This window comes from Podarcis melisellensis (assembly GCF_964234715.1).
Source record: "Podarcis melisellensis genome assembly, chromosome: 1".
Lineage (NCBI taxonomy): Eukaryota > Metazoa > Chordata > Lepidosauria > Squamata > Lacertidae > Podarcis > Podarcis melisellensis.
The window spans coordinates 42995531-43020970 of NC_138528.1; the positions used below are offsets into that span (position 1 = coordinate 42995531).

Consider the following 25440-nt stretch of genomic DNA (forward strand, 5'->3'; position numbering starts at 1 on the left):
TCTTAACCTGAAACTGTTCTTAACCTGAAGCACCACTTTAGCTAATGGGGCCGCCTGCTGCTGCCGATGCGCCGCCGGAGCACGATTTCTGTTCTCATCCTGAAGCAAAGTTCCTAACCCGAGGTAATATTTCTGGGTTAGCGGAGTCTGTAACCTGAAGCGTATGTAACCTGAGGTACGACTGTACATTTCACCACGTGCTACGAGAAAATTAAGCCTTTCTGTCTTCTAGTAAAAGATGCCAATAATCCTACCGGCATCTCACATTTGCATCACCTTTTATTTTTTTCCTAAAACCATTTGTCTTTCATCTTGGCAGAAACACTTGCTTGTCCAATTTCTTCCATCATGAAGAGTCAAGCCGCTTTCACAGAAACCATGCCAAGGCCAAGCCAGGCCAACAGTGCAGATCCCTTCCTGTTGTGCTCCTCAGGCAAGGCAAGAGACCAGGCGGGTGACCGACCTCCTCTCCAGTCTTAGCACTGCTGCCCCCGCCACTGTCAGCTGCTGAGGTTCTTCTCTACAAATCTGATGTGAATGGCTCCTCCTTGGGCTGCTTCTTAGTCACGGTGTTCAGGTATTTCAGACGAATGGTGGGAAGCTGCTCATAAAGGTCAAAACCCACCGGGCTCTCTTTATTTGGCAATTTATAGTAGAGAAGATGTCGCTTGAGTACCTGAAGAGTGTAGGAGGAAGCAGAGGGTGAATGAAAGAAAAGCAGTTTCCCCAATATGGCTCAAACCCTGGAGATTAAGGGGTGATATGATAGCCATGTTGAAATATATAAAAGGATGTCACATAGAGGAGGGAGAAAGGTTGTTTTCTGCTGCTCCAGAGAAGCGGACACGGAGCAATGGATGCAAACTACAAGAAAGAAGATTCCACCTAATCATTAGGAAGAACTTCCTGACAGTAAGAGCTGTTCGACAGTGGAATTTGCTGCTAAGGAGTGTGGTGGAGTCTCCTTCTTTGGAGGTCTTTAAGCAGAGGCTTGACAACCATATGTCAGGAGTGCTCTGATGGTGTTTCCTGCTTGGCAGGGGGTTGGACTCGATGGCCCTTGTGGTCTCTTCCAACTCTATGATTCTATGATTCTATGATATGGGCCATTCCAGGCTATGCTTTTTCTCTTATGGGGAAAGCATAAGGAGCACAAGGGAACTAAGCAGTAGTCACTCCTCAGATGCTGCAGCCCAAACACTTGATGTTCATACTATTAGCACATCTGTTTGGGGGAAATTTGCACCTTAATATTGCTGCAACGCCTGCAGTATTTGTCATGTGACAAAGACACATGAGAGCAGAAGCAGCAAAGCAGGCTGGGAATTGCTGGGACTGCACAATCATTTGGGCCTACTAAAGTTATTCAGGCCTAACTGCTAACTGTTGAGTCACTCTGACATGTGACTTAGCAGCCATTTTCTCTCTGTGTTCTCTGTAAGATTTCAGTCAGAGTCAGTCTGCCTCAGTTGTGAGCAGAGTCAGTATGTAATCTCAGTCAAACTGTTTGGAACCATGTTGTTTATGAAGAAGTTTATTTTAACTCAGTAAAGTTCTTATTCTTTCAATTAAAAACTCTGCGTTATTAATTTACGCTGCGCGTCAGTATTAGGTTGCTGGTAACTCAGCTGCAAACAGAGTTATTGTTTGAACTGTGCTGTAGTTTTAATGCTTGTTATGAAGGGGAAACAAGATTCCTAGCTATCAGCTTACAATATTGCTTGCTGAATCTCACAATCACATTTAGCGGATTGCCTAAGTCTCTAGTGAATTGGTGGCTGAGGTTAGGTTTGAACTAGATACATCCTGGCTCTTGTGACCAAGAAAAAGCCAATGAGTGCTTCCTCCATTTAACTGCTCCGGTGCAGGAATATTCCTCACCCAACAGCCTGCCTTTCAAGAAAATTACCCAACTGGCCACACAATAAAATGTGCTCTGTCACATACCATATAGAATCGGGGCTTGCTTCTTAACTGGGCATTTTAATGCTAAACTGCAATTGTAAGAAGGGTGTTCAACAGTTTGCATGATCAACATCCCTCCATTCCTATGGAAATGATGTGTCCTTTGTGCTGCTGCGCAAGAAGACTCAGGAGAGAAACCAGAGCGATTGTTTGCAGTAAGCCAATGGGCTGAACTAATGTGTCTCAGCCAAACAACCCATAGAGCACTGTGAAAATTCATCACTCCACAAATCTCTCTTTTGTAGTATTACGAGGACTGGTTTTGAGAGCCAGCTGCAGGGTGCCTACCTCATCAGCCAAGAGCCAGGTCCTCTGGAGCATGCTTTTTCGGGCCACATCAGCCTCCTGAGATAAAAGTACCAATAAAATAAAAGTTAAACTTATAGTTGCTTTTTCTAAAAGAAAGGAATCCAGCTCTTCAGAATCCCCAAGGGAATTGTTGGCCATCACAGGCAACAGTGAACATGCAAGAGCCAAAATCTGTATATCCTATATAGCAACCTTTTCATCTTTACATCTTGTTTCTTGGGCTGATCTTTCTGAATTAAGTTTCTTGGCAAATCAGCTTTCTGCTGGCATGCATGACAAGTGGCCTGATAGACCTAGTGAGGATTCAGTGGTCTGGCTCACACTTTAAGCCAAAGCATGGCTTAGCATGTGGGCCAACCTTGAACCACCAGAGGTTCTAGTTTGGTCCAGGAGACCATTTCCCCCAAACTACAACTGCACACCCATCAGCTGACATCACTGTTGACATCAGCGGGTGGGCAGGAGGAGAGGATTTAATCTTGCATTGGTTGGGTGCCCTGTTCCCAACAGGAATGTGCAGCAAAGGCAGCAGGATTCAATCTCCTGAGCAGGGAATTAAAGCATTTCTCAAAAACAAAGTGTGAAGCAGCTCACACGCTTCTCCTACGAGCAGGAGGGCAGCAGTGGAGCACTCTGGACAAATGAAAATTTCCATATTGTCTTCAAAAGGCAACCCAACAACGATGCCACAGGCTATTTTTGTTATCTCTAAAAATCCCAGGTCCGCACTGACAGCCCAGGACAAGACATTCATCCAGATCCTCCCTCCTAACAGCTGGTGGGCTTTTCAAACAACCAACTGAGACAGAGCATCAAAACATAACAGGGAGGAACTGTGTGCATCACACATCCAGCTTGGTAGAAGAACAGGATGCACCAGGGCCAGACTTTAAAAGATGATTGCATACCTGTGTGGTGCTATCCTGTGAGAAAATGAAGCTGTTGACATGGGCCACAGCAACCACATAAAGTACAGGGCACCAGTTCTGTCGCAAGGTCCCTGTGACCAAGGTCTGGAAGTACTGCCGGAGGAGGTTCAGGTTGTCTTCAGCAGGGGAAAGGTATCGCTCCAGAGACACAGGAAACTGCAACAAAACCAAGAAAGCAACACCACTCAAAAATATGTATTTTATGTTTTTTAAAAAGTATATTTTATAGAAAAATACACTGAAACACATTTATTGCACACACACACACATACACTAGTGTGCATGAAGAGTGTGCAAAATTTAACTGCAGACTCTTCATGCATTTGTTCAGGCACACAAGATAGGATGGAACAGACCTATGACTGTGTCATGTAATTCTACTCAGTATTAATCCAGAGCAGATTCCAACATACAGTTAGTAAAAACTTAAACACGTTGCAGGATTTCCAAAAAATAGACCAGAGGAAATTAATATTTCATTCAGCAGAGCGTTACTGCTGCTGAAGGCAAATGAGCATAATGGTCACAAATCCCATACATTCAGGATTGGCACTGTCCATAAGAAGTCCAGTTGAGGCAGACTTAACTTAAACTTACAATAACTTATACTATGTACAAAACACCACACCAGAAGGAAAAGAGATAGAAAGAGAAAGTGAAACCCAGGCTCCTTCTGGCCTTACTTTTATAGTCAGCATGACCTTGACAGAAGAGATAACAGAACCAGTTTAAACCAGCTGTACTCAGCTTCTCTGAAGGAATAACCCAAACACCATGAACCTTCTGCTTGTTTCTTTCACACAGAGAAGTTTCCAGAACCCTCTTGAATTAATTAGAAGAGGAAAGCTCTCTACACATCAGATCAATACTTTCTGCACCAAGAAATGCAAACTGACAGACTGAGCTCCAGCAAAACTCAAAGTGGAGAGGTAATTAGGCTGCTCAGTCCATCCCTAGTGGGGAACAGAATTATGCTCCCCCTAATCCTGCCAGCTACTTCTGCCTCCTTATACGTTTCCTTCCTTCCCTCTCTCATAGTACTAGAATACAGGGACGTGAAGATTCAGGGCAGGCAAAAGGAAGTACTTATTCATGCAGGACATAGCTAAACCCAAAGATGTAGTGAGGACCACCAACGTGGATGGATTTATAAGAGGGTTAGACACATTCATAAAGTGTTAAGGCTATCAGTGGCTACTGCTCATGACAGCTTTGCTGGGGATTACAAGTAGAGAGTTCTGCTACGCTCATGTGCTGTTTGTGGGGTTTTCATGGACATCTTGTTGGCCACAGGGAGAACAAGATGCTGGACTAAATGGGCCTTCAGTCTGATCCAGCAGGGCTTTCTTGAGCTTGCTTCCCACCCCCCAAAGTCCACCCCTACCCCAAAACAAACCGGCCTTATCTTGGGGAGACCTACCTGCTGGAGTGGAACTCCCAGTGCCCTCAAGGTGCTCACATGCTCTCCAAAGACAGCCATCCTTAGCTGCACACTAAACCGCCTCTGCAGAGGAAGAAGCACGAAGACGCCAAAGAGTGGGTCTCCAAAGGAGACTCCTTCAAACTGTTCAAGGAGGTTGATGTAGAGGTCATGGAAAGAAGCTAAGCCAGGGAGGGGAGCATCCAAGTTCAAGGAATCCAGGACTTTGGGCTGGCAGTAGAGGGAGAGTAGAGCAGCTGTGTAGCAATGGACAGGCCCTTCCAGGAACAAGTCGCTGCCCGTGAGGAAGACACACATAAGCCTTGCAAGTTTGGCTGCCGCCGAGATGCCCTGAAGGACCCTGGCTCTCCAAGTCTCCAGCAAGAGGACCCACTGCAGGTTCTGAGTCACTGTGCGCACAAGATCCAGTGGGAGAGAACTCAGCCCAGCCCACCGGGTTTCTGCACCAGTCACACTGTTATAGAGGTTGATGAGAGGAAGGAACGGCCAATCGGAAGGCAGGATTGGCCCTTTGACCTCAGGAAGAATCATGGATTGGATTAAGTGTGTTCGTCCTTGGTAAACATCTCTGGAACGAACAAGGGTGGGCTCCAAGTAAGCAAAGTGAGAGAGGTAGCAGGCCTGGATCAGTGGGAGATGCTGGTATGCTTCCTCCAGTAAGGCACCACGACTAGGGAGGGGAGGAACAGCAGCGGCTGAGCCTGGCTGTGCTGGCTTCGCCTTTGAGCTCAAGTGCAGGAGGTCTGAGAAATCAGCAGCTTCTGGCCCCCCTGATTTGCCTTCCCTGTACAAAAGAGGGGGTGGGGAGACAGGTGATGAATGCCAATGCTTCCTTGAATAATGCAATGATATTTGCTATTTGCTTATCTATTTCCTACAGCAGAAGAGTAATCCCCAACAGTCTTATGATCTACATTTTCACAAACAGAAATGCAGCGTGACTCCAGGGTGCTGCCCTAAGGAAATATATTCTACAGTGTGGCAGGTGCTGCTTATAAGTATGTAAGAAGTGCCTAGCTGGAAGAGAACAGAGATAAGATTGCTAGAATAAATGCACCTCCAGGAATAGCTAGGGCAACTCAGAAAGGGGTATAAAGGGGATTCCTGTATGTAGAAAGGGCCTCTGAGTGTGTATCATATCTTACAGCACCCTTCCCTATCTTGATGTTGCTGGACTCTAACTCCCAGCAACCTCAGCCAACCGATGGCCAGGGATGATGGGAGTTGGAGTCTGTGTATGCAGAGGCCACCAACCATTTTTATACATGGGAATCCATGTTTCCAAGGAGATTCAAACATTCAATTCCTTTTCTCATGACTATAAGCAGTGAAATTTAATAACTTATTTTTGGGATGAGGAATATATTGAAGGGGAAATGGCCTGAACACATGGCGATTCCTAACGCCCATTTTCAGCTTTCAGACTGACTCTTGTGGAGTGCAGTGCCAAAAGTGCCACGTTTGTGGACTAGGTCACCTTTTTAGGCCTCGGCAAATCTCTCACGGTTTAACCCACTTTGCAGTGTTTACGTTAAGGATATATCACCATCAACATAGAAGAAGTCAATTTTTAAAAATTGCACAAACATAACTGTGATGGGACAATGAGCTACTTGTGCGTAAAAGGGTTGGTCCCTCAGAGTTTGCTCAGCGTAGCAAAGCTCTGCCTTGAGCGGAGCCCTTTGACATGGCTCCGTCAGTCGCTGGTAGAATCCGACAGTGGGCGCCTGCGGAAACGCTTCCAGCATAAAAGCTGCTTAACGGAAACACGTCTCCTGGATTCCCTGCGTGACAGTTTCCGGCGAGGGGTGGGGGTTCCTAAAGGGGGCCTTGATACCTCTTCGCTGTTCCCACTGGAAATGTCCCAGAGCCTCTCCTCCGATTCCCTTCCCCTTGGAGCTCCTGCTCCCCCCCTACTGGTTCCCTCTTCTGCTGCAGAGTCTCTCCTATTCTCCTGGAGCCCTTCCGCCACCTGTTCTTCCGATGGCAATTTCCTGACAATAACCTCCAGCTTTTTGCACAGAAAAAGTTACAAGTGGAAAAGCAATAAAGATGGCATGGAGATTTAAAAGGCTTCACAGCTGGTGCAGAGAAGAGCAAGAAGTCACACTTTGTCCTTCAGGGCCATGGAGCTGCATCAAAATATTTCTTCAGCTATGTAGACAGCACAAGTATTAGTCATGACGGCTATATATTATCTCCAGGATCAGAGACGGTGTGCCTCGGAATATCAATTGTTGGGGATCAAAGAGGAACAGAATGATAAGATAGTTGTGTCCTGCTTGTCATAAGCATCTGCTTATGATCTAGACACACTTTTAGTAACATCCAGCAAGACTCGTTTTATGTCTTCAACTCCCACTGCAAGGAAGCCTAGAACAGGTTCCCCAGTAGGTTACTGAAACTAAAGCTCTCCTGTCAATCTCTCTTTCCTTTTTTCCAAAACAGTTTCTCCACGTCCTCATCTTTGGAAGGGTTACTCAAGGGGAGCGATGGGGAAGAGGTGGAAAGAGGGAGTGGAACTTACGGAATCAGTTTTGCATTGAAAACAAGGCCCAATAGGAGCTCATGAGCCAGGTGCTCACTGCCTGGCAACAAACGGCTTAACAACGCCATGGCAACGCAGTGATGGAGCGAAGCATGCCGGCTGTAATCCGGACAAGTACCTGCCTGCACAGGAAACAAAAATCCAGCATGTGAAAATGTTGCAGCCATGCGCATTGACACAGATATATGGGTCATGATATGACACAGGAATAAAGGGAGATGCTCTATGCCAAGCTGCAAGAGCAGGCAGTTTTTTTATCCTGATAAACATCCTCAAAAGACATCCCCCTACACATTGGCTTTCCACCATGAAGTCCGCGAATCAGCGCAACACAGTGCAACTTTGCATGGTGTTTATGCAACGTGGTGGGAGACAAGTTAAGGCAGATACTTCGGCTGGCCAAAATCTGGGCTTTACACAGTGGATCGCTCAGATTTTCAGCCAGTTTCACCTTATGGTGAATGAATACACACGGCACAACCCCCAACTTTCCCACAACCCATAAGTCCCCTTCAGACAGAGTCTACTGATGTTTGGGTGGCAAGGGAGTGGGTGGGAGTAGAAGCAGACAGCTTTAGGTCTCTGCAGACTGCTAAGATGATGCAGTATGTTTTCTTTATGGGCAGCAAATTGGGATGGGAAGTGGGGGGAAAACACCTATTGGCTTCTTTTGTCCATTTCATTATCAAAGGTGGGGTATGCAGAGTGGGGAACATTGTAAAGTGAATCAGTAGGTGCCAAATTCTATTAAGGAACCATGGCCTCATTCACCATATCCCCTCCCCAGCAGGTTCTGTAATAAGTACATGGGCAAAGCCACCCTGGTGTTCCTCAGATGTTCTGGGCTACAACTCCCATCAGTCACAACCAGCATGTGCTGTAGTAAAACACATCTGGAAGGCCCTAGGCTGGTGATGGGTGGGCTAAGCAAACCAGAAGTGAAGATGGATACAAAGTGCTTACCATTTTCTGAGCCAGTGAAAGCACGTAATATTGAAAGTGGTATTCATGGCTCAAGAGCCAAGCAGAGGAAGGAGTTATAGAAGGTGGGTCAGCAGTCCAGCTCTGCAGCAGATAGTCTGTCACACCCTTCACATCCAGTATGGAGACATACTGTGTTAAGAAAAGAAAAAAAGGTAATGTCAGTTCAAAAACACCTGGATCTAGAGGGTGATAGTCTCCTTTAGCTAGTTTTTTTCTGTCATATAGAAATGTCATTCATATGCTCTGCTACTACAACATCCTTCTCATTGTCTGCTGGGATAATTGAAAACTGATGGTTTCCCCAGAGAGAACAATGCATGCTATATTCACATTTTAAGAGACATAGGAAAAGAGCCCATTTGTCTGGAATAGTAATCATTTATGGTTACTGCTCCTTCTTTCTTACCAAGTCTGTCAATTTTACCTGCTCCGGGGCTTTTCAGACTTTTAACAACCCATCTGCAGAAGGAGAAAACAAGCTTGCTCCATCTTCCATGTGACAGCCCTTCAGATATTTGAAGATTGCTATTATGTCATTTCTTCTCTTCTTCTAGCTAAACATACCCAACTCCTTCAGTTCCCTCAACCATTCCTGGTAAGGGTTGGTTTCCATACCCTTTATCATCTCTGTTGCTCTCCTCTACACTGAGCATACCTGCAAGCTTCCCTGAGATAAGGCTTGTAAACAAATACGCTTATAAACTATCTACAGAATTTGCCAAGTCAGGGTGTGTTTTTGCATGTGGTTCACATAGCCTCATACCTCCTACATGCTTATAATTTTATAAAACCTGAAGAGGGTTTATATGCCCAAAGGCTAGACTTCAGGCTCTCATATGCCCAAGGGTTAGGCTTTCAGGGCTCACTCAACCAACTCCTGGCTTTATTGCATCTGGTTGCCTGAAACACATAAATGGAACACTGTTACAGTGTCCTGTTTACACTTTCTTCTCAGATGCAGGAAGTGTCCTCTGTTCTCTTTTTTGGAACAGAGCATGTCTCCAGCAGAAATGGCTCGAAGAACAGCAGAACAAAACACCAGGAGGGCTCACCTGGCCAACCAGCCCTTTGTGTACGGTGATGATGCTATCGACTAGCACCAGGAAGGCAGTAAGGAAAGGGAAAGGCGATTTAGAGCCTGCAAGGCTCATTGGGGGTTTGCCCCCAGTGCAGCTCAGAGAAATGATGCTGGGGAGAGATTCTGGCGCTGGAGAGCAGGTTAAAGGATTGCACACAGCAGAGCATGGCCTGTGTGGAAAAGAGAGAAAGAGAGGTTATACTTCAGAAGGCAAATACTACTGAGAAAAAAGCAACTTATTAAAATAATAATAATAATAATAATAAATTTTATTTATATCCCGCCCTCCCCAGCCGAAGCCGGGCTCAGGGCGGCTAACAACACCAAAATAGTGCGACATTATAAAAACATTATAAAAATTAATTAAAATCAAGATTGATGGCAGCCATAAAGTTTTGTAAAGGTTGCCAAAGGAGGGAGTCAGGCTGCGCCCTAACCAAAGGCCTGGCGGAACAGCTCTGTCTTGCAGGCCCTACGGAAAAATGTCAAGTCCTGCAGGGCCCTTGTCTCTTGTGACAGAGCATTCCACCAGGTTGGAGCCGTAGCCGAAAAGGCCCTGGCTCTAGTTGAGGCAAGCCTAACCTCTCTGTGGCCTGGGACCTTCAAGGTGTTTTTGTTTGAAGACCGTAGGTTCCTCTGTGGGGCATACCAGGAGAGGCGGTCCCGTAGGTACGAGGGCCCTAGGCCGTATAGGGCTTTGAAGGTTAAAACCAGCACCTTAAACCTGATCCTGTACTCCACCGGGAGCCAGTGCAGCTGGTATAGCACCGGATGAATGTGATCTCGCAGCGAAGACCCCGTAAGGAGTCTCGCTGCGGCATTCTGCACCCGCTGGAGTTTTTGGGTCAGTCTCAAGGGCAGCCCCACGTAGAGCGAGTTACAATAATCCAGTCTGGAGGTGACCGTCGCGTGGATCACAGTAACTAGGTCAGGGCGAGAGAGGTAAGGAGCCAACTGCTTAGCTTGGCGGAGATGAAAAAATGCCGCCTTTGTAATAGCTGCAATCTGCGCCTCCATGGAGAGGGAGGTATCGAAGATTACACCCAAACTCTTAACGGACGGTGCTGGCACTAATTGCACCCCCGCAAGAGATGGGAGCTGCCCCCTCAGTCCCATATCATCCCGTCCCAGCCAGAGGACCTCTGTCTTCGAAGGATTTAACTTCAACCGGCTCCCACGTAACCATCCAGCCACAGCTTCCAAGCATCTGATCAGTGTGTCTGGGGCCGAGTCAGGATGGCCATCCATCAACAGATAGAGTTGGGTGTCATCAGCATACTGATGGCAGCCCAGCCCGAAACTCCGGACAAGCTGGGCGAGGGGGCGCATAAAGATGTTAAAAAGCATCGGGGAGAGAATCGTACCCTGAGGCACTCCACACACCAAGGAGTGGCGCGATGACAATTCCCCCCCAAGCGCCACCCTCTGTCCCCGACCAGAGAGAAACGAGCGCAGCCATTGAAGGACTGTGCCCTGGATCCCCACGTCGGCAAGGCGGTGGTCCAGAAGTTCGTGATCGACCATGTCAAAAGCTGCTGACAAATCTAGAAGAATCAGCAGCCCCGACCCGCCTCGATCCAGCTGTCTACGAAGATCATCTGTTAGGGCAACCAGAGCCGTCTCGGTCCCATGACCAGCGCGGAAGCCGGACTGGAATGGATCCAGAGCCGATGTTTCATCCAGAAACCCACCAAGCTGTTCAGCAACCGCTCTCTCAATCACCTTACCCAGGAACGGAAGATTCGAAACCGGGCGGTAATTGGATAGATCTAAAGGATCTAATGATGTTTTCTTTAAGAGCGGGCGCACCACTGCCTCCTTCAGTTCCCCTGGGAATGTCCCCGTGCCAAGGGACAAATTGATTATATCCCCCAGGAGGACCCGCACCTCGTCTGGACACGCTCTAATCAGCCAAGACGGGCACGGGTCAAGAGGACAGGTGGTGGGCTTTCCAGCTCGGAGGAGTCTGTCCACATCGGCTGGGGATATCCGGTCGAAGTGGTCCAATACTGGACCCGAGGACAGTCGAGGGGCCTCCAGTTCCTTTATTGTATCCAAATTGGCAGGGAGGTCATGGCGGAGCAACAAGACCTTCTCCGCAAAAAAGCTCGCAAATGCCTCACAGCTGTGTGTCAAATTGTTATTTAAATTTGGCTGTCCTTCGAGGGACGTTAAAGACCGAATTATACTAAATAATTGCGCAAAAATAATCCATGTGATTAAAGTGTTGCCAGCTAAAGAGAGAAATTCAATGGGACAATAGTACCATCAAGGCAAGCATTCCCCACTCCACCCCGCATGCTGTTCTGGGAGTTCTGCTGACCAACCCAGGGCCAATTTGGGATTTGTTTCATGTGCTAGATTTGTCAGACAAAGTGGGACTCTACCCCACAGACCACTCCCAGGGTGCCCTCCTTCACTCCTTGGCTTCTTCAGCTTTGCCATATAGGTGGCTGCAGAAAGCACAATCCTGAACGTACAGTGCAACGCTATCCTCTTGAAGAGAAGAAGAGGAGGAGTTTGGATTTGATATCCCGCCTTTCACTCCCCTTCAGGAGTCTCAAAGCGGCTAACATTCTCCTTTCCCTTCCTCCCCCACAACAAACACTCTGTGAGGTGAGTGGGGCTGAGAGACTTCAGAGAAGTGTGACTGGCCCAAGGTCACCCAGCAGCTGCATGTGGAGGAGCGGAGACGCGAACCCGGTTCCCCAGATTACGATACTACCGCTCTTAACCACTACACCACACTGGCTCTCAAGACAAACTTGCCCTCATTATCTGGAAGCAAGCGCTCCAGAAGTATGCAGATGCCTAACTTCGCACATGATCTATTTGCCAACACCAGCACACACCTTGATCTGGCCATTAAGTAACACCCTGGCAAGAAGAAGAAGAAGAGTTTCGATTTGATATCCTGCTTTATCACTACCCGAATGAGTTTCAAAGCAGCTAACATTCTCCTTTCCCTTCCTCCCCCACAACAAACACTCTGTGAGGTGAGTGGGGCTGAGAGACTTCAGAGAAGTGCGACTAGCCCAAGGTCACCCAGCAGCTGCATGTGGAGGAGCGGGGAATCGAACCCGGTTCCCCAGATTACGATACTACCGCTCTTAACCACTACACCACACTGGCTCTCAAGACAAACTTGCCCTCATTATCTGGAAGCAAGCGCTCCAGAAGTATGCAGATGCCTAACTTCGCACATGATCTATTTGCCAACACCAGCACACACCTTGATCTGGCCATTAAGTAACACCCTGGCAAGAAGAAGAAGAAGAGTTTCGATTTGATATCCTGCTTTATCACTACCCGAATGAGTTTCAAAGCAGCTAACATTCTCCTTTCCCTTCCTCCCCCACAACAAACACTCTGTGAGGTGAGTGGGGCTGAGAGACTTCAGAGAAGTGCGACTAGCCCAAGGTCACCCAGCAGCTGCATGTGGAGGAGCGGGGAATCGAACCCGGTTCACCAGATTACGAGACTACCGCTCTTAACCACACCACCACACTGGCAAGAATAAAGAACCCTCTGCACCAAGGTAAACTAATATTCTGTGCCACAAAGCAGGATTCTGTGACCCGTGTAAATGATGCAGTTTAATGTATGCCCACGTTGCATAATTTACTCTGACTTTATGAGCGAGATCAAAAGACAATTAGGGACGGGGCAGAAGGAAAGAAGACACACAGCCCTGTCCATCCAGCTGAACTGTTTCGGCTGCCCAAAGAATGACAGCACAGCGCCACTGCTGCTTGTTGGCTTGCTGCAGCAGCAACAGACGTGGGCACAGATTTTACCTGAGCATTTCCCAGAGGTTCTGCATGACTGGCTGGCTGAGGAGAGGCAGCAGCAGCTCTGATGTCAGATGCTCCACTTCCTCTAAGGAGTCAATGGGGTTTACTGATGGCTGTGAGGGGGGAAACGGGAGGAAAAAGGCGTTTTTGTGAAAACTCTGAAATTAAGCCAACAACATATACAGTGCATGAGTCAGACCTATTGATTTCCTTCCTTTTTAAATTCAAGATGCTGCAGGCACATGATTTTGCCTCATGACATTGTCCAGGACAGTGATTTATTATGCATGATCAATGCCTCTAAACATATTTGCCTAGGGATGTTTTATTAAAGAACTCAAGTACAAGGCAAGGTGTGATGGCCTGGGAATCCAATTCAGAGGCTGAACCGGAGGAATCCCAGCCTGCATAGGAGTCCCCACCTCCAGGGCTGGCTGAACTGGGGCAGGGCCTTGGATCTGAAGAGCCTGCACCTGTGCCGGATCCTCAGGAGCAGGCACCAGGTGATTCCACTCTAGCTCCAGAGGACACAGTGCCTACAGGTGCGCCTCTCCCGGCCCTGCCAGAGGAAGGAGAGTCTCTCCCTGGGTCCAGTAACTCCCCAGCCTCTCCTGAACTGCAGAGGCTTAGGGCAGAGAGGCGGAGGGAACTGGTTTCTCCCAGGAGGAGTGCTCGCCTTAAGGCCAAGAGAGGCGGGTCTCCTGGGGGCCGGGGCCGCCCCTGGCCTCAGAGAAGATAAAGGCCAGTCAGCCCGGTCCCAGGTTGTGGGAGCAACGTTGTTGAGTACCTGCTCCTGCCCGGACCCAGACCTGACCCTCCAGTGTTCCTGTCACCGCCCGGCTTCCTGCTTCGGATCTCACCCCGCTCCTTGTGAACTGTTTCCAGGCTAGTGACCCAGGACCGGACTTTGACTATGCCAACTGGTTCCCCCCGGGACCAGCACACAAGAGCACATCAAGAAGGGGCTAATGTAGTGGTTCTCAAACTCATTGTCTCTTTCCCTGCTTCACTGGAAAATTGCAGGACATCTTGTCAGATCACTTAATAATTATTCTACCTGTTGTAGCAATTGTATGTTGAATGTGCTAGATGCTGCATGGTTTTTAATTGTATTAAAAGAGACCTGCCATTGTCCACCTGAATGAAGCTTGCAACCACTGCTAGTCCATGGACCAGAGTTTGGGAACTCCTGGGCTGGTGTAACTGCCCTAATGCTTACAGGCCCTTGCAAATCCAGGACTCTTTAATTCAGCTCCTTGCAAGATAGAGAGATCAATCACTACTTTTCTGTATGGAATTAGAAGTGGGTCAAGGGTGTCAAAATATATTGAACAACTGGCAAGGAGGAAACTGTTCTTTCCTGTTCATGCTCTACAGTTGACTACCTCTGTCTCCTTCCCAACAGGAGCTCTTCCTGTAAGGGAGACAGCAAACAAAACAGAGGAATACAGAGATGCACACTGTACTCCTCCTGCTCTAGATAAGCTTTGGATGAATGGGAAAAGTGCTCAGACACAAGCATTCACACGGAATGCTAATCCATAGTTTCTTTAGGTTAACAATGGCTTGTTTGAAGACTACCCATGATTTGTTTTCTAGCAACAAACCAATGCTTGAAAAGGTCCCTGGCACTAGGTTTGAAAACAATACAGAACAAACACATATCTTTATTTGCATTTTGTACAGTTTCTAAAACTATTTTTAGTTGTTTTTATGGTTTGTAAATTCCCTTGAGACTTGATATGTAGAAGGAGATTCGTAATCCCCCTCCCCCGGCATAAACTAATAACGTAAAATGAATAAATAAAAGTGAAGCTTATGAACCACAGCTTGTTTAACTATGGTTTGGTGTCAGGTCCAAACTAAGGAGCTGCTTCTGGGCATCCCAGATGCTCACCAAGCTATACAAGGTATACAAGAACAGCTGGAAAATAAATCAAGTTCTGGAAAAACAGCCCATGGCTTGTTTGCTTGTTGGTGAGTCGACTCATGGCTTGTTGGATAAGCAATGGGTTACTGTCATATGTGAATGCAGCTACAGAATGCATATGTGGCTCTGGCTATGGTCAGGCCTCAAACAATCCAAGTATAATCAATAACAAAATTATTTTCATTTGCTTCGTGATTTCATAAAGAATTTTTGACTGGTAGTTGCTTCAAAAAAACTCCTGTAGGTCATTTCAACAGGGGCTGAAAACTACTGCTGAATCTTTTCTACTTGATTTGGAAAGTTTCTGATGCCTTTGACACTCCCCATGAACGGGGGAAGAGATATATTAAGCTGATCCTATCCAGAGTCATCCTAGTAAAGCCAGGTTAACCAAAGTAGGGCCTCAAGATGTTGTTGGACTCCAACTCCCATAAGCCCCAGCCAGGATGTCCAGTGGCCAGGAATGATGGGAACTGTGGTCCAGCAACATATGGAGGATACCATGGCAAATTATAAGATTGAAAGACACTGAAACCAGCTGCAAGGTTCACCTGAATTTACAAAGGAACCCAGAAGACAGGCACCTGTATCATTTCAGTTAAGACAACTGCACTTCCTCCCCTTGACTGTTCTCCAAGCCTTGTCCGGATGGATAGTTGCACTGGGGAATAAAGGATCAACCCAGCAACCAGTTGCAAGAGATATTTCTTTGGTTTTCACAGGCCTCACCTGCTGATTGCAGTGACTGTAATAGGCCGCCATGTAAAGGACATAAGCTGTTGTGAGGGGGTGCAGTGCCTGCCAGATCTCCAGCTGGGTTATTTGTTCAAGGCATCCTTTCAGTTGCATTTCAATGATGGGCTTGAAGCCCGATACCTGACTCCAGGTGACTGGCGGGGGTGGAATCTGGCCACCACCTTCTGGATCACTCCTGAAAGAGAAAAGAGAAACCATGAAGAGGAGAGGTAAGCTTCAAACTGGTAATGCCAACTGACTGATCAACCTAAAAGATTCAGTGACTGTGGAACATGTTTTAGGATGCTTTCATTGTTGTCCGGTTTTACTATTTAACGCTTTGTTGAGAAGTGATAGATATTCTGAATGAAATAAATGAACAAACTTTACTCATGAGAGTATTGTTTATATCTTGTTTATATTATGTCTACAACTAGATGGCTTCAAAAGCAAGCTGAACTGGTGCCTTGCCCTAATCTTATCTATTATTAAATTATTACTACACTTATATCCCAAGGAGTCCACACTGCATACATGGTGCCCCCCCCATTGTATCTTCACAACCCTGGCAGGTAGGTTAGCTGAGAGGTGAAGACCAGACCCATGTCTCCCAGTAAACTACATGGATTAATGGGGATTTGAATTCTAACAATATTTACATGTCACCCAATAACTGTTTAATCAGAGCAGACCTATTAAAATGAGTGAACCTAACTTAATCACGATCATTCATTTCAGTGGGTCTCCTCTCAGTAAAACTAAGCTGAATATCAGATACGTCCTCCGGGCAACTAACAATAATAGCACTATAAATAAAAACCAGAGAGTAAATATAACCAAACAACAACAACAATACACCACTCAGTGTATTAGTATCAATGGGGAAAGCAACATTACAGTCATAAGCTCCACTTATGGATGAGAATTGAAATGACCTTGTTCCAAGTAACTGAGAGAGGGGGAGCAGGAAAGTAAAAGAAACAAGAATGTGTTATTTCTAAGCAAGGTTTCGGCAGTTGTTTGGCTGGAGAGGATTCATCAAGTTGCAGTTTTAATATTTGTCAATTTTGTACCATCTGTAATATTTTCACTGATGTTTTGAAAGCTGCCAAGAGACTGCGAAACAAGCAGAATAAAAATTCATTCATTCATTTGTTGTTTTAATTTAAGATAGGAAATGGTCAAGGCCCTCGGCTGATCAAAGATTAAGAGCCGCTTCACACATGCACAGATATCACTTGATTCCTAATTACAGAAACTCATGTGACTGATAATTCTTGGGCTCAGTCCAAAGGTGTCCCTTCGGCTTGCAAAAAAAAGCTTTCAATTCAGATGATGTTACCACAAACAGAAGCAGGGGTTAATTAATAACCCCAGCAGGCTGCTGCATCACCTTCCATTCTGTTCTAGAAAGTTCTCCAACCTTCTGGAGCAGATTTACTGAGGGTGCAGGGGGCTGCAAAGGGAAATTGGCAAAAGTCACCTCCCTTTCTCTTCCACTAGCAGAGTACACAATAGTTTTAAAGCCCCTCCACAAGCAAAAGAGAACAATGGGATTCAATCCATTTGGAAAACAATGGGATTCAACCCATTATGTCTGCAGCAGCGATGACAGTTCCATTTGTGGGATGCAGGACACAAGCCGAATTCACACAGAACAGCTCTCATACTGCAACAGCACTTTTCTCTGATGCTGGACACATTGCGCCTCTAGCAAAGTGTTTTTCCCTTGGTTTGCCCCTGCAGCCTACCAGGCCCATATGCTTTCCTTCAAAGTGCTTCCACCCCAACCCCTGTCACACTCTCTCTCATCAGAGCAACCTCTTTCACTGAGCCAGGTATTTATTTACACCCACCCAAATGATTATCTTCTCAATCAAATTCACTGTCAACCTCCACTGCAACAGCACGAACAAACCCCGGGCTTTGCTGGACTCAGCAGTGGATTCCTGGGGAATACCACAATCAGCTGCTCTTCAGCAAAGTCTAATTATTTCCTCCCACTCATCCTAAGAAGAGGAAAATGGAAGAAAAAGAGATACAAAAATAGGGGACTAAAGCAGGACACACACAGGGAAGACTAGAATGCCTCTTTGAAGGGCAATTAATCTGACAAGACTGCTAGGCTGAAAGAACATTGATGGTCACAACCTTACTTGCTGAAGTGATCAGTTTTTACTGAGGTATCATCACCACCCTCATAAATACCTTCCTCACAACTATAGAAAGCCAGAGAAGCTCTGTCACAATTCTCATCACCAGTCGTGCACAGACAGCTGTTATGAAAAGGACGGAAACTTCAATACCACTTTCAGTTACAGAACAGCATTTTTTTTGTCTCCAGGAAGCTTCCATCATGTTTGGTTATGTGTTGTACTCACTCAAAAGTTTTCAAAGACAAACAGCCTCCGGTAAATGAACCCTACTCCTAGACTCTCTTTGTCTGTATTCTGTATTTTAAAGTGACCATGTCAAGCAGGACACAGAGACAGCTCTTAAGTACAAAAAAATTAAAACATCCATATTTTTCACATTTAAAGCCCTAAAACGACTTTCCAACAATAGTGGTGGTGTTCACTCATTTTTGTACACAAAAGAATGGGTAAATTATCTTCACTTTGCTTCTCATAAAAGTCCCCAGGATTTATTATTTATCTGTACATATTCAACAGCCATCTTATGTTTTAAAAGCCTATAATAATCTCACACCAGAACCACAAGCATGGAGGGCTGCATATGATATAATTTAGGAAAGCTGCTTTGTAAACAATAGCCTGTTCTCTTCCCCACCCACCCCACCATTTTGAAGGTAACTGGCTCCCCCCCCCCCATTTTAAATCCTTTCCTGCCCTTCACTTCCAAGTGCCACTTTCCCAAAACAAGTGATGAGAATTCTGCACGGCCCATTTGAAAGAAAAACCAGAGAAATTGATTCACCTATATTTCAGAGAGAGCCAATTCACTAACTGCTAGTTTCTCTTTGTAAGGAAGCACTTAACGGCTGAATTTCAACAAACCCTACATTTAGTGTCGAGTGTTATTTGGGCATTGCAGAAAGCTGACATGCGATGGCACCCTCGATTCTTAGAAGCAGGAGTGCCACAGCTCTCGTTCAAAATGAAACTTCTCTAAAAACAAGAATAAAGGCAAATAATAAGGTTGCGCTCACAAACCCATTCCCTCGCTCGGTTACCCTTTAGACAGAACCTGATATTGTGGATGGTTTATCTTGTGGCTTTGCAAATGCTTCTGCCTGGATGGATTGTGTCTTTGATATGGGATAACGCCTCTTGGTTGACGGGTACAGACAAGTTTACCTCTGACTTTTGCATTGCTGGAATGTAGCAGCCCACAGTACAGAGGCCATTATGTGGAGGAAAAACATCCAGGCAGGGAATGGTTTTCAAGCAGATAATGTAGCAACCTCGCTGAAGCTACACAGAACTGAGTCTGCTCAGTGCATGAATTGGGGTCTGATGGGAACCCTGCATGCAAGGTCCCACGACAAATGAAAGGCAGCGTATGACCGTTTGATGGCTTCTGTGAAGGCTGTTCTTTTTGGGGCAGTCTTTTTAAAATCAATGGCTGCTGTATACCACTTCCACACCAATATTTTTGTCCCCCAAATCAGGATGTCAGGAGGGGAGCACTTTCCGGTCCGGTGCTCTGGCGATCGTGTGAAGGGTAGTCCCAGAGCGCCAGACCAGGTGCTCTGGAACTCATCAACAGGGACACACCAAAGCGCCTTCTGTTTCAGCGCTCTGGCACGAGGATTCACACCAGAGCACTGGACAAAAAGTGGACTTGTAAAAGGGTAAAAGTATTGGGAAATGATATACAATGAGTTGAAAAAAATGGTTTAAAGTACCTTTCCCCAAAAAAACCCAGAGTCCTTTCTGTCAGGGATAATTCAGAGGGAAATTCCCAGGTGTCAAAAAAGATGTATGCTACTACTGTGGCCCATGTTTTGCTAGTTCAAAAACGGAAAACGAGCGAGGTCCCAAGCTAAGAAGAATGGCAACTTAAACTGATGGAATACACACAGCTTGTAGATTTAACATACAGAATAAGAGAACAAGAACATACGTTTAAGGAAGACTGGAAAATGCTTACTGAATATATGGGTGAAAATTGTGTTCATTTAAAAACGCTGGTAGCACTAAGATAAATTCAACAGTGTTTTGATGGATGTAATAACGGATTACTGAATGGTTTAGTTCATGTAAAATATGCAGGGATGTGTGGTATGCAAAATGAACCAAGGAAAGAGAAGCAGTCATTGATTTAAGGTTGTCTAAATGAATATTTGGAAATGTAATTTGGAAAAATTTAGTAAAAATGATAAAAAAGGGCACTGGACAAAAAAGAGGACATTTCAGGATCCTAACAGAAGCCATGACTGGCATCTAGGGAACAGCAGGTGAGGGCCAATACCCTCGTGTCTTACTTTCGAGTTTCCCATAGGCCTTTGCTTGAGATACTGGACTAGATGGACCTTTGGTGTGATTGTAACTTATGTTACTAAGTTGTTAATTCATCAGCTCCCTCATGTTTTAGTTTAGAGCATTATATCTGCTATTTCTTATCTCTTTTAACTGTTATTACTTGCATACTGTTTGTTATATTGTAATCTGCCTTGACATCTGGTTTAAAAATTCAAACAAAAACCTTTACAAATAAATAAATAAATAATAAAAAATAATAAAAATAAAAAGCACTCCGGTGTGTGATGCAAACTCATGCTGCTACTGCAGAACGTGCCTTTTTAGGAACACACACACACACACGACTGGCAAGAGAAGGTGGCGATACCTGCTAAGCTGGGCTTGCAGTTCTGCCCTGCAGCCGGCCGTCTGTGTCACTTGAGTAAGCAGAGTCACCATGGCTGTAGCTCGCTGGACAGAAAGTTCAAATAGAGAGTTGTTCTCCTGAAAACTGCCAGCCAATTGAGACAGGGTTGGGACCATCTTCATTAGCACAGGATAGAGATCCCTGTAAATTGGAGAAAATGTATGAGGTGGGGGGGGGGGGGACGGAAATCACAGGACATTGACTCATTGTTACAAATAATTTGTTTATTCCCAGCACAATCCAAAATCCCATAGGACTTTGTGACTGACCCATATTCTGCAGAGAAAAGGCTTTCTGCTTCTCAAAGCGTTTGATAAAATGAACCAAAAGTTCATTTTTTAAAAGCAGGAAAAGTTAAAGCTTGAACAGAAATGAGGATTTTCCTATGCAACCGAAAGACATCATTTCAACCTTACTTACATTGTTAACATCTTTCTCAGTAAAGATAAGAGAATTAACATCTTACATGGTCATGGCAGGCAGGACAGCCTATATGCCAAAATTTGAAGATGTAAAACAAGGTAACTTTGCAGAAAAGAGTTATCAATTTACTTTGGTTGCTGGTTTGAATACAGCTGTTTAGGGAATAGTTCTTGTGGCAATGATCAGCTGCACTTAGTGTCACTCACTGATACAAAACTAGCATTTGAGCATATTGATGCTTTTGAATTATGGTGCTGGAGGAGACTCTTGAGAGTCCCATGGACTGCAAGAAGATCAAACCTCTCCATACTGAAGGAAATCAACCCTGAGTGCTCACTGGAAAGACAGATTGTGAAGCTGAGGCTCCAGTACTTTGGCCACCTCATGAGAAGAGAAGACTCCCTGGAGAAGACCCTGATGTTGGGAAAGATGGAGGGCACAAGGACAGAGGACGAGATGGTTGGATAGTGTTTTCGAGGTTACCAGCATGAGTTTGACCAAACTGCAGGAGGCAGTGGAGGACAGAGATGCCTGGCGTTCTCTGGTCCATGGGGTCACGAAGAGTCGGACACGACTAAACAACTAAACAAAAACACAAACCATTACAAAGTGGACCCATTCTGGTTTGTGAAAACCAGTCTGGAGAACTGGATTTTCTGCTGGCCCAGAGGCATCAACACCTCTCCCTGCTAATGAGCGGCCTCAAATCTGCAAGCCTCAGATACGGGCCTCGCTAACAAGCCCAGTGACTGAGCCCATAGATACCTCACCTCAATTCCAACCTCCTTCATTCAGGGGATGTTGCAGAAAAGGAGGCTAAGAAACCATTTCAGAGACAGTCATTATTTGCTTCCTAGATTCTTGTCAAACTGACTTCCCTGGTAACTGTGTGGATTGGTGTGTTTTTCCCACTTGTTAGCCATCCTGGTTTAGAGATTAATAGGGGCAAAAAAAAACCTGTTGATCTTCTCAGATGTGGCCTTCTAATGTTCTTGATGACATGGGAGCCACTATGGTGAGCCATCACTATGGTTCACACTAAAACTGGCTCTGCCAGTGCAATTGCACCAAACTCAACCACAGTGATGGTGATGGTGAGCAGAGGTTTCCTATGCTGCAGCTGGGCAAGGGTTTTTCTTTTTTGGCAGGTAGGGAGAAACCCCAGAAGATGTGCCTTATTCTGAAAACACACCCAAAGAGATCACAGGCCTGACTGTAGCCGGTGGCCACAGCCCACAAGCGGAAAGCTTCCGTGTTCATCCTTATGGCTTCCTCTATCCTCAGGGGAAGGTCTTTGGGATCTTCAGCTACGAAGCGACCCAGCCGACTCTTCAGTTCGAACTTATTAAGCTGTGAATAATAAGCAGACAGCAGAGTAAGATGCAGGACCTTAGGGGAGAGTAACCCATACGGACATCCGAGGAGAAACACCTAATGATAGCCACTGGAGGAGAGGGCTTTAAAATGGGATTGGGCAAGTCCATTAGGGATAGAACTGTCAATGGCTGGTGACCATGATGGTTAAATCCACAATCACATGCACTGAACTACGGAACACCAGTTGCTAGCATCCCTTACTTGTGGACTTTCTGCGTGCAACTGATTGGCTGCTATGGGAAGCGTGCTAGGCAAGATGGACCATTGGGAGTGAGTCAGCCGGTCTCATACCCAATAGCAGATGGCTTGGTGTGGCGGCGGCAGCCACATGACCTCCAGTCAGTCCTATTGCTGCTACTTACTGGGAAGCAGAGGAGGAGAGAGGAGAGGAGGTGGGGAGGCTGGCACAGTGCAAACACACCAGACTGGCTCTGCCAGTGCAATTGCACCACACCCAAACTTGCCACCACCTTGTCCTGCCACTTCTACATTTCAGTAAGCAGCAATGACACAACGGAACAAGGTCAGGTGAGTGGCGCTACCCTACCACCCGACCTCCTGCCACTGCTTCTACCCTTTCTTAAAGTTTCATGGAAATCAATGGAAGCAGCGTTAAAAATGAGCACTCCTTTTCTTCTTACTTCCCATTGCACTTCCTTGGCGCTGAACCTTCCCATCTCAGCGCCTGTCCTTCATCCACTTTCCCCTTGCCCTCTGCAACCAAAGTACTTCTTACACCTTCCCCTACCTTACCTCCACATAAAAGTTCTTTAGAAAATCTGAATTCCAAGCATTACTTATTTCAAGCACATGATTTGTTTCCATTGTACAAAAATTGATGTGTGTATGTGTGTCTGTGTGGATCTATAGAGAATGGCAACAGACCGGTCAGCCATCTCTGGGGAAATTGAGTAGAATATGATAATCTTTATTGTCATTGTCCCATACAGAACAATGAAATTGAAAAAATCTACATCAGACATTCAAAATTATTATTATTATTATTATTTATACCCCGCCCATCTGGCTGGGTTTCCCCAACCACTCTGGGCGGCTTCCAACAGAACACTAAAATACAATAACCTATTAAACATTAAAAGCTTCCCTAAACAGGGCTGCCTTCAGATGTCTTCTAAAAGTTTGCTAGTTATTTTTCTCTTTGACATCTGGTGGGAGGGCGTTCCACAGGGCAGGTGCCACTACCCACAAGCCTGCTATCCCAGCTATCCCAGCCTGGATAGCCCCTAAAAACTCTGACACCCCATAATTGAATATAATATACTCACATAAAGTCTACCTTACACTGCGTTTAAAACTAAAATTGCATTTGGATAGAAACTGTTTCTCAGGCGGCTCAGTAACCAGGCTTCTTCTTTTTGTCTCAACCATCTTTTGAACTTCTGCCCCCCAGTTTAAATAGCTTAAGTGGAGAGGCCCTTACCAGCCTGGCAGCCACATTCCTCCCTCCAGATGCCAAGACTCTCATTAGCTTCATGGCAGTGGCGCATGGAACTCCATGCAGGCTTGTGAGCAACTGCCCAGGTTCAGCTACTCTTGGATTCCACTGGGTGGGGAGGAATTCTCTGATGACCATCTCAACTAGGCGAGGGCAATCCAGAATCTGCAAAACAGACATTTAAGAGAGAATATTTAAGAGCAGCACAAAGCCACTTATTTGTCAGGGCAGCAATGTAAAAAATTTAACCATCTGGCCAAGTATATCAAAGGAATCTGAAATATTCCTATAGGATCTCCATTCTTCCACCCCAACTGGCATCTTCTCTGACCCAGAGAACACACACACAGATACCTACCCGACTGCATGCTTCAGTAGAGTGCCTTCCTATGCGCATTAGGATGTCTAGACTCTCCAGGACTACCAAAGGCACAGGTCGCATTACTTCCAGAATGTATCTCATGCGCTGAAGAATCTTGGTCTTTAGCAGTCCCTTGGAGATAATAATAAGATTTTGTAAGTCTAATACAAAAGCCCCAATTATGGCTCAGAAAACTTCCACTTCAGCCTATGAATCTGTAACAGATTATGTATGTTTTGTGTGTGTTTTTTTACACAGATACTGCTTTATTGACAATGTTCTGGAAGTGACTAGAGGTTTTACCTTTATGGCATCATATTGTGCCACTTCTGGATCTGGTTTGCTTTCATCCTTTGGTCTTTTCCCCGGTGCCTTCTGGGTTGGAGCTTGTCCCTCATTCTCATCTTCCTCCTCCATCTCCTCCTCTTCGCCCTCGTTCGGGATAAAAGGGTAGACAGTGATACCCTGGTACCATGAAAATGTCTTGTCCAGATACTCCTGCAAGGAAATGAAAAACAAGAAGCTAGTTCTTGCTGAACAGCTGTCGAAAAAGGAGGAGAGGATGCTCTCATGTCCACTCCTAGGCATCTTCGATAGCAAGGCTTGGAAAGAGCCCTCCCAGAGAAATTACTGGAATAAATGGTGTGAGAGGCAGCACTGGGACTTGAGAAACCATGGTTCAAATGCCCACTTAGCCAGTCACAGCCCCTCAGCCTAACCTACCTCACAGGGCGGCTGCAAGGATAAAATGAAGAGGAGAGAAGTGTGTGAACCACCTTCAGCTTCCTGGATTAAAGGTAGGACATGAATATAATAATAAACTATAACAAACAAATATTCACAATAAGTTCTAAAGGCATGGACCCAGAATTGTTCTTCTGGAAACAGAAAAGGCAAAGGATCCATTTAATGCCCAAGGAGGGAGCTGCCTCATGCAGAGTCAGGACACTAGTCCATCTAACTCAGTAGTGTCTCTCACCAGAGGATGGGAGCCTCAGGCTCAGGGGCCAAATGTGGCTCTCCATGCCTCTCTTTCTGGCCCTTGGAACTCAGCCCCTAGGTCTTACCCCTCATCAGCCCTGTTCCATACTCTCCTTAAATGCTTTTTGCCTGGCTGGAATGTGTCCTTGAACTATGATAACGCCCCTTGCTTGCCTGGATAGCAAAGTTGGAGAAAAATGTGTGGATCACTGGAATGTGGTCTGCTGACACAAAGCTAAGAGCCACATCAATTGCTCTATCCACTTTCTGTCTCTGGC

General features: G+C 45.8%; 1 protein-coding gene across 3 annotated transcripts in view; it reads right to left on the reverse strand.

The window, feature by feature from the left end:
* Positions 1-261: 261 nt before the first annotated feature.
* RPAP1 (RNA polymerase II associated protein 1) overlaps positions 262-25440 on the reverse strand; it is a 48249-nt gene continuing 23070 nt past the window's right edge. For all 3 annotated transcript variants that reach the window (XM_081931634.1, XM_081931635.1, XM_081931636.1), the window contains 14 exons: positions 24485-24679; positions 24179-24313; positions 23806-23985; positions 22180-22337; positions 20526-20705; positions 15708-15909; positions 13052-13161; positions 9229-9424; positions 8156-8305; positions 7172-7314; positions 4624-5428; positions 3183-3359; positions 2254-2310; positions 262-676 (listed from right to left, as the gene is read on the reverse strand). In XM_081931634.1, the coding sequence (XP_081787760.1) occupies positions 521-676; positions 2254-2310; positions 3183-3359; positions 4624-5428; positions 7172-7314; positions 8156-8305; positions 9229-9424; positions 13052-13161; positions 15708-15909; positions 20526-20705; positions 22180-22337; positions 23806-23985; positions 24179-24313; positions 24485-24679 (2844 nt within the window). In that variant the 3' untranslated portion in view covers positions 262-520. The remainder of the gene's footprint in view (positions 677-2253; positions 2311-3182; positions 3360-4623; positions 5429-7171; positions 7315-8155; positions 8306-9228; positions 9425-13051; positions 13162-15707; positions 15910-20525; positions 20706-22179; positions 22338-23805; positions 23986-24178; positions 24314-24484; positions 24680-25440) is intronic.